A 14,627-nucleotide genomic window follows, 5' to 3' on the forward strand; every position below is an offset into this window, starting at 1 on the left:
ATCCAGTGCCCCACCGAGCCGCCCCCAAGCATCTAGATTAGACGTAATTTTAATTTTGAGTATTTCAATCTCCCAAAATATGGCAACCACAATCCAGGCAAACCCATGCAATGCCACTGACAAATAAATAAATAACTATTTTATTGTAATTTACAGTTGAGGTAGTCTCTCTGTTGTGTGGCTCTTTGCAATTTGGTGAGTGTTTTTGTTCTGTTTTTCCAAACCAGGTTTGCCACTCTGAAAACCATTTTTCACCAAAATTATATTTTGCGCTTCATTATTGCATATTGAATAGCTAAAAAGACATTCTATTGCTCACTGTCAAAATAGTGATGTGTGTAGGGAGCCATTCTCATGTTCATTCGAAAGAGGCCATGGCGAAGATGGTTGTCAATTGCTAATTCTCAATTAGTCAATGACTGCACGAAGGCTCATGGCAATAAGAGGTCAGAGTCAAACCAAGTAAGAGTGAAGAAAATGAGGGACAGGACACAAGGATATGATACTCAAACAGAGGCTATTTTTTTTTCCTCGCTCCCAATCTGAACTATACAAATGTTATCTGGTTGCTGTGTGTAAGAATGTAGGTTTAATAAAATGCAAATAAATTAAAGAAACAAAAAGTTTTTTATTTTTGAAAAGTACATATAATGCCATTTTGTTCTGTTTTATTTCATTTTCGTTTCTGAATAATGTTATTTTGTTTCGTTTCAGTTGCGAACATGAATTGGACCGGTGAGCATCGTGCTTTCATTGTGGAAACGTTTATTAAGAACGAATCTGTAACTGTAAAACAATGAGCGTTCCGTTTGCGCTTCAGACTTGGTAGACATGATCCCGTACCTGCTCAAAATACGATTTTGCTATGTGTTACTAACTTTAGAGCCAGTGGATCAGCATTGAAACGAAAATCAACTGGCCGACCTCATACTGCCAGAACTCCAGTGGCAGCGGTAAGACCAAAATTTGTTTAATTTATTTGCATTTTATTAACCCTACAAATGTGTCAAAGAGGTCGGGTGCAAAGTGAGCTGGGCGGCGACCCAGCTCATGAATTTAATGAATTGGAGTAACACAGATGGTTTGATAAACGTGTTATTTATGTAATAGTTATTAGAATAACTCTGAATGTTATGTCAGCCCCATTCTCAGCTCCTTGTTTGTGTATATGTCACGTATGCATACCGTATCGTTTAGCCTGTTTTTGCTGGTTCATGTCTGTTCTTGGTGTTGGATTTTGACAAATAAGTTTACCCCAAAAGTGCGACTTATACTCCGGTGCGATTTATATATATTTTTTTTTCACTTTATTGTGCATTTTATGGCTGGTGCGACTTATACTCCAGAGCGACTTTTAGTCTGAAAAATACGGTATATATAATCAACAGCAAGCGCTGCCGAAACTTGATAACGATGCTGTTAATTTGAATCAGGTGTGTTGAAAAACAGTAAGATCGAAAAGATGCAAGATAGCAGCTGACGAGTTCATGAAATATTTCTCTCAAAAGACTCAATCCATTAGGGATGAGACCACGATGACCGTTCCAATCAATCAGTCAAGACCGCTGATTCCGGGAGCTGACAATCATGTTATATCCCTCTCAAATTTTGTCCCTTGAAAAGCCTTACACAATTGGTTAGCGCGGCTAAACAAACGTGTTTACTCAACCCGCTTCCTGAGTCAAAGAATGATTTCAGATTTTAGGACCGTCCCTCTTAAATATAATTCATCTGTCTGTCTCCTCTGGTATTGTGCCAACAGCTTTTAAAACGGCTATTATTAAACTGCTACTTAAGCAACCAAACTTCGACCTGGACAGTAATCATATGTTGGTTTCAAATCTCCCGTTCATAGCAAAAAAATCTTGAAAAAGTAGTAGCACAGCAGATTAATGATTACATGGTCGCTAACAATCAATTTAAATCTTTTCAGTCTAGTTTTAGAGCTAACCACTCTACTGAGACATCACAAGAAGTACGCAGGGTCTATAGCATTTTCTATTTGGGCTCCAGAGCTTTGGAATGCCTTACTGATAGATATCAGAACTGCTACCTCCATAGAAACATTTAAGACACGACTAAAGACACATTTTTCTGGCTGGGGAGGGGGTTAGGTGACACCCAAAGTGAAAATGGCTGTCTGTAGTCCTTGTCGACCAATCGAGAGGAGGGATCTGAGGGGGATTACCACACTCGAAGACACTGCCATGAAAATTGAGGGCACCTTCCTGCTGCTATTTCACTTTGAATGTGGACATCCAACTTTATCTTTGGATTGTTTTACATGTGTTCTGTGTGCCCTGTCTGCATCCATTGCAGCTTGGTCAGCCTGGAAGGGGGATCCTCCCATCTGTGGTCTCTTCTTAAGGTTTCTCGTTTTTCCCCAGTAGGGGTTTTTGAGTTTTTCTTTGCCCTCCTGAGAGTTAAGAACAGGGGATGTTGAGAATAGTTGTCAATTTTAGTACATAAGAAGCCCTTTGAGACTTTTCTGTTATTTAGGGATATATAAATAAACTTGACATGACTTGATTTAACCGTGGTACTTACGGATTTACTGGCCAGTAATCTACCGTGTATGCCGCCTCGTCTTCTCCGGACCAGCAGAACACATAGGAACTGCCCGTGACAAAACACAGCTAAACCATGGCATCTGAGTAAGTCAAAGTAGCTGCTACTTGCTTTACTCCAAAACAACAGAACTGAAACTTCTCTCAGACAATCAGCAAAGATTCTAAACACTAAATGAACAATGACAATATCACAGTGATTCAGTATGAGAGTCAAGGTCATTGAATGTCTGCAACCAGGTCAGGATTAGCATAGGAATTGGTTGTGTAAATTGACTAAACACATTTGACCAGATAACAAAGGATATCTAAAATAAAATATAAAACAAAACTTAATCAACTGCAATGTCTTCCACTTACTCTGTTCAAATCACAGCATCGGCATGGGTGCACAATGTGAAATATTATTTGTCAGCATCCTGTGTCTTCTGCAGTTTATTACTGCATGTGGAGAAAAAAATGGTTTGCTTGCAGGACTGTGCACAAAACATTCCAAATAAATATTGTTCGTGTAAAGAATGTAAATGTGTTTGTATTTTAAACACATGTGCTACATGAGTTCAGACTGAGCTATTCCAGATACAGTCAAAAGTTCAAAGGCTTTAGTTCAGTTTGGTGCGTGATGTTAATTTCCCTCACACTTGTCTAACCGACATATTTCAAATTTTCAGATGGTACTCTTTTTTTTCGTATTATAAACAAGACAATGAAAAAAGCCAATGATAAAAAAGATACTTCATTCATCCAGTGTATAATAGTTGAAGTACATAGCGTGTGACACACATGTCTGGGACTTGGATGTAACCAAAATAACTTTCATGGTCTTGGAAATGTCTGAGGCTTCACATGAGTAGTTTAGAGCTCTTTGACTTCTCCCAGAATGCCATTGAGATTTTAATGGCAGACTTAAACAAGAAAATAGTAAAGTGGAACCACAGTTTTGCTAATTTGTTTAGTGACTCTCTCTGTAAACCAAAAATGTTTTTGTAAAAATAACAACTGATAAACGTGAAGCATAGAGCAAATCGTTTTTTGTTGCATTAAGCACAAGTAAGAGTTACCCTTGGATACTGTGACAGTCGCACCAGCCATACAATGCACAATAAAGTGAAAAAAACAAAACAAATATAAGTCGCACCGGAGTATAAGTCGCACTTTTGGGGCAAATTTATTTGTCAAAATCCAACACCAAAAACAGACATGAACCAGCAACAACAGGCTAAACAATTCTAACGTGACATATACACAAACGAGGAGCTGAGAACGGGCCTGACGTAACATTCAGAGTTATTCAAGTGTTACATAAATAACACGTTTATAAAACAATCTGTGTCACTTTAATTCATTAAATCCATCGATCTTCCTTTATGTAAACAATGCCGCGTATGTGCCGCATATAATGACGTCGGACCCGTTGTAAGTTGCATTTCTAATTATTCCACAGACCCATATAACAATATATAAAGTATATTTCAATCAACTATCATATTACAACAATATTATCAAACCATCTGTGTCACTCCAAATTATGAAATCCATCGATCAAATTCCTCGTTCTTTATGTCAACAACGCCGCACGTGCGCTGCAGAGATCTAGTACCAGGAAAGACATGGGTTTGGTAAACGGCTCTTTATTTAACAAAATAAGAGTTCAACGAGCCAACAACTACTGAACTTTCAGCCACGGAGGTGGAAGACAGCTCCATAGAATAGGACCGGGCGTGCGTAAAAGCCATGTCCGAGCCCCATCCACCGTCTCCGAACAGCCACCTGGCCGAGTGCCGGCCCCCGACTTCCATCCACGGAGGTGATAGAAAGCGCCGCAGAGTATGACCGGGCGTGCGTAAAAGCCATGTCCGAGCCCCATCCACCGGAACCGGACAGCCACCCGGCCGACTGCCGGCCCCCGACTTCCATCCACGGAGGTGAAAGAGAGCTCCCATCGAGAAGGACCGGGCGTACGTAAAAGCCATAATAGTTTTTCAAACCTTCTGTGTCACTCCAAATCATTAAATCCTTCAAACTCTTCGTCCTCCGTGTTACTTACAAACAAAGCCGCTAATGATGCTGGTAGTACGTGGGGCCCTTCGTCCTCTTCGTCATCCCGTGATCGAATCTTTTGTTCTTTAAGTAAACAACCGCTGCGTGGCACAGGTGACGTCACTTGCTGTTCAAATGACAGTAATTCCTTGCTACATCGCGGTTCGTTTATCGCGGTTTCACTATATCGCAGATTTTTGAATTTTGAAAATTTGTGAAAAAAATCACATATAAGTCACTCCTGAGCACAAGTCGCCCCCCCCAACCCAAACTATGACAAAAACCATCGTCAGTTGCAGTTAAAATTATTCCACAGGGCCATATAACGATATTTAAACTATATATCAAATAACAGCAATAAAAACAACAGTTTTATCAAACCATCCGTGTCACTCCAAATCATTAAATCCATCGAAATCTTCGTCCTCTGTGTCTCTGTGAAAAAAACAAAAAAAACAGCTGTTGCCTCCGGAACTCCATGCACCGCTGACGTCAGCCTCGTCGTCAGTTGCGGCTCCAATTATTCCACAGATCTACGTATATATTATAGTCACTCCCTGTATGCCGCCGATTGCAGCTGGGACTCCCAGTATGCCGCCGATTGCGGCTGGGACTCCCGGGGAGTACACGATAGTTATGTACTATAATAACTATAATATAGTATTATATACTATATAACTATATTGTAGCGTTACCAAAGTACCAGGCAAGACGTGGGTTTGGTAACCCGCTCTTTATTTCACAAAACAAGAGCTCAACAAATGAGCCAACACAGCAAGCGCCCTGGATCGCTCCACCCCCCCCCCCCTCCCCTGCTGCCTTCACGGCCTTGCTAGACTACTGAAGTCAAACAACATAGACGTTGCTACTCTAAATAAATTATATATCAAATAACAATAACATAATGGCGGCTCGGTGGCGCACTGGGTAGCACGTCCGCCTCACAGTTGGGAGGGTGCGGGTTCGACCCTCCCTGTGGGGAATTTGCATCTTCTCCCCGTGTCCGCGTGGGTTTTCTCCGGGCACTCCTGTTTCCTCCCACATCCCCAAAACATGCTTGGGAGGTCGATTGAAGACTCCAAATTGTCCCTAGGTATGAGTGCGAGTGCGGATGGTTGTTCGTCTCTGTGTGCCCTGCGATTGGCAACCGGTTCAAGGTGTCCCCCGCCTACTGCCCGATGACGGCTAGGAGAGGCTCCGGAACGCCCGCGACCCCCGTGGGGACGAAGCGGTTCAGAAAATGGATGGATTGATAACTATAACATAAACAACAAGTTTATTGACCCATCTGTGTCACTCCAATCATTAACTCCGGAAGTCAGTGAATGGTAATCATTGTCAGTGAGGCTACAATTATTCCACAGCCATAGTGCGCCCTCATGCGTTTTAAAGTGAAAATAACATGTGAAGTGATCAACTTTACAAGTAAATAAGTAATGTGTTTACTTTACTTGTAAAGTTGATCAAGTAAAACGTTGTGAATAATTACACATATAAGTCCCTCCTGAGTATAAGTCGCCCCCCAACCCAAACTATGTAAAAAAAAATGCGACTTGTAGTCCGAAAAATACAGTAGATATTTGCATTGTATTTTTAGAGAATTAACTTTAGCAGGAAATACTTTCAAAAGTACATTAAAAAGTGAAGTGACATTCTCCACATTGACACTTGTCAAATATGGAAACCGTGCATGTGATAGCAGATTGCTCCTTTTATCCAAATTCTGATCAATGAGTACCTCAAATCCCACAGCTGCTTTCAATTGGATGGGGTCATAGTTTCTTTGTGGGTTTCACTCATGCAGCGGGGTGAAGCATGGGGGGGACAAAGAGTGGAGGGTGTATACTAAAGTATTTGTTTACCTGCAGGGGGCCAAGCTTTGATATAGCCAGTGCAATGAACCACAGAGTACTGAGCTTCTCCTTCTTTTGAAGGTCCGAGGCCATTCCTGTCAGTCAAAAACAAACACACTGCAGCATGTGTGGAGCTATGACAGTTTGTCATTTTTGAAAATCACTGTTAAAGTGCTTTTATTTTAGTTCAAAATCTACATAGCATTGGCTGTATTAAATTTGTAAAACGCCAATGAAACATCAGGTCCAGGATGCAACTGAATGGCTACTATTTATTCAAAAGAGATCAGATTATTGCATGAATTTATCACTCTTCAAAATCATGAATAGCAACTTCTGTACAGTGCCATGTTTTTAAGTAAAAGACAGAGATACTTTTCACTCATTCATCAAAATTTCTAACTCTGTATCCTAATATGTGGTAAGCAAGAGAACATTTTTGATGGAAAGATGATGACAAAGATGATGGATGACAAACTTGTTTAGTTAAGACCCATTACCTGTATCTCTTCCTCATATTAGACAGACGATTTAGTGAAATATGATCCAGGGGAGCACTGCCACACCTAAAGACAGTACACAAAAGAAGAAATCTGTAACTCTGCAGCTGGAATTTTAGTGATACCGGTTGCATAAACCAAGCTGTGCCAAGCTGCAAGTTCTCTGCAGTACTGCTTTTCCTTCAAGCTAAAGTTAAAGCAGTGGCGAAAGATGGCGGGTATCCATCAGAGTTTCCTGATGACCATAGTCAAAATTAGTTGGTCCAACAGTGAAAACAACAGTCTCATGGCTGAACATTATAAATGCCTGTCTGGATTCAATAATAGTTTCCCTGAAATGTTGGCTAGCAGATCAATCTGTGCTCTTCCCAGCCATGTTTATGTATGTGTCAGAGAAGTGTTTCGCTGATTGTTGCAGTCTCTTGCAGACGGTCCCAGAAGCATGTTGTTTGAATTATAAAGACCCAGGAATAGCAACATGAAAGGAAAATGCCAGTCCAACAAATTCCAAGCAAATTAGTACACAGCAGATGTCATGAAACTCACAGGACATTATGACACATATAGACAAAACAAAGAGGCCTCTGATGTTTCTGTATACTGTCCAAACCATGAAATCAAAGTCAAAGAAGGTTAGCAAAGCTCCACAGCCGAGCAGTAAAGTACAGAATTTGCATATAAGTGGTTTCACTCAAGGTATTCCCATTGTCAAAATATGCATTTTTAAAGGGACACAAAAGTGAAGATGTTTCATTTTTCACAGCCCAGTATTCAGAAAAATTAAAAAGGTTAGCATCTTCTATTTTATTCTATCTATTTTGTAGAAAAAAATGAAACAATAAATGCCTTTTAAAACATCCACTTATAATGAGGAATAGGTCCACACACACCTCCCTTCCATGTCTTGGTTAATGACATTACAGAAGGAAGCAAGGTCGGCTTGTTGGAAAAAATATTGAAAAGATTGGGAGCCCCTGACTTCCAGCAAGGGTCCCGCCCTTCAACTGAGTGTGGCTGTTTAAAGCACCTCTTTTTCTGATAGGCGGCAGAGGGGGTACCCCAGACGTGGACTTCAGCAGAAATGTAAGTCAAATGAACCCTTAACATTTTCAACTGAATATATAACGACGTATGAACAATTCACCTAACATAAAGCCTTTCAGAATGCATCATGTTTGCTTATGTTGGTGACCGGTAAAAGGAAATACAGCCGTGACAAGGCACTTAAACTACATAGTGGCCGTTTGTCTACCGTCGATCATCGGACACGTAAGTATGGCTGCGGAACAAGAGGTTTGTACTGCTTCGTGCACCAACTGCACCCTTCTGTTAGAGAGGTTGTCCCTTTTAGAGGGACGTGTCCGCCAGTTAAAGCAGAATAGTGCAATAACAGTAGATGTGGCGGACACAGTCGCGGCCTGTATTCAGCGCGCTAGCCCCGTTAGCATTAGCCCCAAGCGGCTTGCTAATCGCGATGAGCCAGGTAAGACGCATAGCCGTCCAAAGTCATCTCGGTCTACTGGCCCTCGCACCTTGGTCATAGGTCTCCATCACCCGAAATATCACACTTAAAAATCCAGAGCTTTTCCCACGTCCCGGGGGAGGCGGGGGACATTGAGTCCGAGCGGACCTTGTTCCGCGCCTCCATTGTTGAGGCAGCCTACCGAAGCTGTGGCCGTAAGGTTGTTGGTGCCTGTCGTGGCGGCAATCCCTGAACCCGCTGGTGGACACCGGCGGTAAGGGATGCCGTCAAGCTGAAGAAGGAGTCCTATAGGGCCGTTTTGGCCTGCGGGACTCCGGAGGCAGCTGACAGGTACCGGATGGCCAAGCGGAACGCGGCTTTGGCGGTTGCTGAGGCAAAAACTTGGGCGTGGGAGGAGTTTGGCGAGGCCATGGAGAATGACTTCCGGACGGCTTCGAGGAAATTCTGGTCCACCATCCGGCGTCTCAGGAAGGGGAAGCAGTGCACGGTCAACACTGTTTACGGTGGAGATGGTGGGCTGCTGACCTCGACTCGGGATGTCGTGAGTCGGTGGGGGAATACTTCGAAGACCTCAATTCCACCGACACGCCTTTCATTGTGGAAGCAGGGCCTGAGGACTCTGAGGCGGACTCTCCAATCTTGGCGGTCGAAGTCACTGAGGTAGGTAAAAAACTCCTCGGTGGCAAGGCCCCGGGGGTGGATGAGATCCGCCCGGAGTTCTTAAAGGCTCTGGATGTTGTGGGGCTGTTATGGCTGACACGCCTCTACAGCATTGCGTGGACATCGGGGACGGTGCCTCTGGATTGGCAGACTGGGGTGGTGGTTCCTCTCTTTAAGAAGGGGGGCTGGAGGGTGTGTTCCAATTACAGGTGAACCACACTCCTCAGCCTCCCTGGTAAGGTCTATTCAGGGGTGCTGGAGAGGAGGATCCGTCGGGAGGTCGAACCTCGGATTCAGGAGCAGCAGTGTGGCTTTCGTCCTGGCCGTGGAACAGTGAACCAGCTCTACACCCTCGGCAGGATCCTCGAGGGTGCATGGGAGTTCGCCCAACCAGTCCACATGTGTTTTGTGGACTTGGAGAAGGCGTTCGACCGTGTCCCTTGGGAGGTTCTCTGGAGGGTGCTTCGGGAGTACGGGGTGCCGAGCCAACTGATAAGGGCGGTTCGGTCCCTGTATCACCGATGCCAGAGTTTGGTTTGCATTTCCGGCAGTAAGTCGGATTCGTTCCCAGTGAGGGTTGGACTCCGCCAAGGCTGCCCTTTGTCACCGATTCTGTTCATAATTTTTATGGACAGAATTTCTAGGCGCAGCCGAGGCATTGAGGGGGTCCGGTTTGGGGACCTCAGCATCGCGCCACTGCTTTTTGCAGATGACGTGGTGCTGTTGGCTTCTTCAGTTCGTGATCTCCAGCTCTCACTGGAGCGGTTCGCAGCCGAGTGTGAAGCGGTCGAGATGAGGGTCAGCACCTCCAAATCCGAGTCCATGGTCCTCGGTCGGAAAAGGGTGGTATGCCCTCTCCGGATCGGGGATGAGATCCTGCCCCAAGTGGAGGAGTTCAAGTATCACGAGTGAGGGCAGGATGGAGCGCGAGATCGACAGGCGGATCGGTGCAGCGTTGGCAGTAATGCGGACTCTGTAGCGGTCCGTCGTGGTGAAGAGAGAGCTGAGCCAAATGGCAAAGCTCTCGATTTACCGGTCGATCTACGCTCCTACCCTCACCTATGGTCACGAGCTATGGGTTGTGACCGAAAGAACGAGATCCAGGATACAAGCGGCTGAAATGAGTTTCCTCCGCAGGGTGTCCGGGCTCTCCCTTAGAGATAGGGTGAGAAGCTCGGTCATCCGGGAGAGACTCGGAGTAGAGCCGCTGCTCCTCCACGTTGAGAGGAGCCAGATGAGGTGGCTCGGGCATCTCATCAGGATGCCTCCTGGACGCCTCCCTGGGGAGGTGTTCTGGGCATGTCCCACCGGTAGGAGACCCCGGGGACGACCCAGGACGCGCTGGAGAGACTACGTCTCTCGACTGGCCTGGGAATGCCTTGGGATCCCCCGGGATGAGCTGGAGGAAGTGCCTGGGGAGAGGGAGGTCTGGGAGTCCCTCCTAAAGCTGCTGCCCCCGCGACCCGACCCCGGATAAGCGGAAGAAGATGAAGGTGAAGATGAAGAAGGTGAAAAATCCAGCCACGGTAATGTGTCTTCCTGGGGGCAGAGCACCCGACATAGAAGCTAATCTTAGGGAGCTGACTCGCAATAGGACTAGTCAACAGCGTAGTTCCAACAACACTAACTACTCGGATATAGTGATACAGGTCGGCGCCAATGATGTTAGGATGAGGCAATCTGAGATCACAAAGAGAAACATAGCGAGGACTTGTGATCTCGCCAGAAAGATGAGTCGGCATCGAGTATTTGTCTCTGGCCCCGTGCCTGGGAGAGTCTCTGATGAGAGGTTTAGTAGATTAGTCTCCCTTAATCGATGGATGGCTGGGTTCTGTAAAAAGCAGGGACTGTATTTTATAGATAACTGGTCCTCCTTCTGGGGCCGCCCTGACCTGCTGAGGAAGGATGGCCTTTATCCTAACCGTGAAGGCGCCTTCACTCTTTCTAGGAATATAGATTACTGTTTGAGCGACAAGTCACCTTAGAGCAGACCGGGGCATAGGTGACTAGACCACCTGTCAGGATGGGTTTGGAGTCAGTTAAGTTAAAGTTAACTAGTGCTAGGCTAGACTTACAGCGTGCACATAGCATCCTTGTGTAGACTAGAGCGTCACAGTTTGAATAGTGCTACAGTACACATGAACACACTTTCTACTGAGGTGGCAGACAAATCCAATCGCTCCACCCCGACCGGTATAGCTGATGATATGGTGCCTGTTCCGGATAATATTACGTGTGTACCAAATATCTACTATCAAATTCCGACGGTCGTATCGTCCCACCGCGCTAATAAACAATTGAGAGGTGATGTCAGGCCTAGAGAACACAATCTTACTTTCATTTCATTTAAAAATCCTTTGATAAATACAAACCCTGATCAACCGATTACACTTAAACTTGGTTTTATGAATATTAGATCGCTTCATACGAAAGCAGTTCTCGTTAATGACCTCATCACGGAACATAATCTAAATATATTTGGTCTTTGCGAGATCTGGTTAAAACCTAATGAACTGCTACCGCTTAATGAGGCCTCGCTTCCAAATTTTGTGAGCTCGCATGTGGCGCGTCCTCGAAAAAAGGGTGGGGGTGTTGCCCTCATCTCAAATTCCGATCTTAGATTTACGCCTCGTTCGATTAACGTATTTAAAACATTTGAAGTTCTCACTGTCCGATCCACGCTTTACCGTCATTTTATCTTGCTGTTATTTACCGTCCACCTGGGGTTTACTCTGGCTTCCTGGATGAATTTTCAGAATTCGTGGGTGATCTAGTGACAAATGCGGATAATATAATAATCATGGGCGAGTTTAACCTTCACATAAATTTACCGTCAGAGCCACTTTCTTTGGCGTTTCAGACTCTAATGGATACGTTTGGTTTTACGCAGGCCGTACAGGTAGCAACGCATAAGAATGGTAATACCTTAGATTTGGTATTATCTCGAGGACTGGCAACCTCTAATATAACAGTACTGCCATACACTACTGCTACTACTGTTTTGTCTGATCACTACTTAATAAAATTTGAAGTTTTAGTTCTTAGTCAAAGACAAGAGAGCAATCAGAATTATAGCAGCCGTAATATTAACTCCATGACTGCGACTGCGCTATCTGAGCTACTGCCACCAGCAACTGCCGTATTTCCCTCATATACCGGCTCTATTACTTATCTTACCTTACAAATGAATTCAATGCTATATTGTTAAATGCCATCGACTCTGTGGTGCCGCTACGTCTGAAAACCCGCCGTAGATTTCCTACTCCGTGGTTCACAGATGAAACACGTTCGCTTAAGCAATTAAGTAGAAAGCATGAGTGCAAATGACGTTTCACCAAACTTGAGGTTTTCCATCAGGCATGGCGCGACAGCCTCCTGAAATATAAAGATGCGCTTATCTTAGCAAAAACTCGTTATTTTTCGCAGGTCATTAATCTCAATAAGAACAATCTTAAATACCTATTTGATACAGTGGCAAAGCTAACACTACGCCAGCCGACCCCCGATAGCTCCTTTCACTCGGCTGACGAGTTCATGAAATTCTTTGATCGAAAGATTGAATCCATTAGGGAATGAGATCAAGATGACCATTCCGATCGCTCAGCCGATTACCGGCGCCGACGATCATGCAATAACACTCTCAAATTTTAAAAGAGTGTCCCCCGAAAGGCTTACACAATTAGTTAGTGCGGCTAAACAAACAACACGTTTACTCGACCCGCTTCCAGCCAAACTATTTACAGAATCATTTCAAATCTTAGGACCGTCTGTTTTAAATATAATTAATCTATCTGTCTCCTCTGGGATAGTGCCAACAGCCATTAAAACCGCTATCATTAAATCGCTACTTAAGCGACCAAATCTTGACCCGGACTGTCTCAGTAACTATAGGCCAGTTTCAAATCTCCCATTCATAGCAAAACTTCTTGAAAAGGTAGTAGCGCAGCAGCTTATTGATTACATGGTCGCTAATAATCGATATGAATCTTTTCAGTCTGGTTTTAGAGCTAATCATTCCACTGAGACAGCACTTGCTAAAGTGACTAATGATCTCCTCATAGCTATGGATTCAAACACTTCATTGGTATTGTTATTACTCGATCTTAGTGCTGCCTTCGACACTGTAGACTTTGATATTTTATTAGAGCGTCTTAAAGGTTGTGTTGGTATTTCGGGGTCAGCACTAAGCTGGTTACATTCGTATCTATCAGACAGGACGCACCGAGTGGTCCATGGCAATGCATCCTCTGAGCTCTATAAAGTTACGTGTGGTGTCCCACAGGGATCGGTACTAGGACCAATTCTATTTAATATTTATATGATTCCGCTTGGGGACATAATACGTATATACAATATTAGTTTTCAATGTTACGCGGATGACACCCAATTATATATGCCCTTATCAATGACAGATCCACGGGACTGTTGTAATCTTGAGGCATGCCTTGCGGAGATCAAGCAATGGATGTCTCTCAACTTCCTTCGTCTGAACCCAGATAAAACTGGGATGTTGATAATTGGTCCAGCTCGTTATCACCATTTATTTAAGGAAACCACTATAACTATAGATAACCGTACTATCACTCAGAGTGATAATGTAACTAATCTCGGGGTAATATTTGACCAAACGCTCTCCTTTCAAAAGCACATTAAGAATAGAACCAAATAGCATCTTTTCACCTTCGTAATATTGCTAAGATTCGCCCAATCCTCTCGACCGGTGATGCGGAAATTATTATACATGCATTTATCACGTCGCGCCTGGACTACTGTAATGCATTATTCTCTGGTCTTCCCAAGTCCATTATCAAAAGTCTACAGTTAGTACAAAATGCTGCTGCAAGGCTGCTCTCATGGACAAGAACATTTGATCACATTACCCCAATATTAGCCAATTTACACTGGCTCCCGGTCCATTTAAGATGCGACTTCAAGGTTCTTCTATTAACCATTAACCACTATTAACCACTATTAATCATTGCATGGCTTAGCGCCTTCATATCTCGTCGACTTAGTCGTTCCTTATGTTCCGTCTTGTAACCTTCGTTCGCAAAACGCTAGTCTTTTAGTGACACCGAAGCCCAAGAAAATGTCTGCAGGGGCTAGAACATTTTCTATTTGGGCTCCAGAGCTCTGGAATGCCCTAACAATGGATATTAGAACTGCTACCTCAGTAGAAACATTTAAGACGTTTAAAGACATATTTCTATGCTATGGCCTTTAACTAACCTGTAGTGGACGATTCGGCTGGAGTTTGTTTTTGCTCCCTCTCCCTGACCCCACTCCCCCCACCCCTCCCCGGCTGGGGAGGTGGTTAGGTGACACCCAAGCTGACGGCAGCTATCTAGATTCTCGTGGACTAATTCAGCATGAGGGAACTGCAGCGGATGACCCTCCTAGAGGACACTTCCAGGACAATCGAAGGCACCTCCGACAGCTCTTTGCTTTGGCCTGGACATCCACTTTTAGATTTCCATATTATGTATTTTATGTGCCCTCTTTGCATCCATTGCAGCCTGGTGAT

At 44.1% G+C, this 14,627-nt stretch overlaps 1 protein-coding gene across 6 annotated transcripts in view; it reads right to left on the minus strand.

The window, feature by feature from the left end:
• Positions 1-14,627, minus strand: part of arnt2 (aryl-hydrocarbon receptor nuclear translocator 2) — a 92,314-nt gene that overhangs the window by 38,240 nt on the left and 39,447 nt on the right. For all 6 annotated transcript variants that reach the window (XM_085908344.1, XM_085908343.1, XM_085908342.1 and 3 more), the window contains 2 exons: positions 6,961-7,026; positions 6,470-6,555 (listed from right to left, as the gene is read on the minus strand). In XM_085908344.1, the coding sequence (XP_085764470.1) occupies positions 6,470-6,555; positions 6,961-7,026 (152 nt within the window). The remainder of the gene's footprint in view (positions 1-6,469; positions 6,556-6,960; positions 7,027-14,627) is intronic.

The sequence above is a fragment of the Syngnathus leptorhynchus genome, chromosome 3, assembly GCF_054491065.1.
Source record: "Syngnathus leptorhynchus isolate UIUO chromosome 3, UIUO_Slep, whole genome shotgun sequence".
NCBI classification, from domain to species: Eukaryota; Metazoa; Chordata; class Actinopteri; order Syngnathiformes; family Syngnathidae; genus Syngnathus; species Syngnathus leptorhynchus.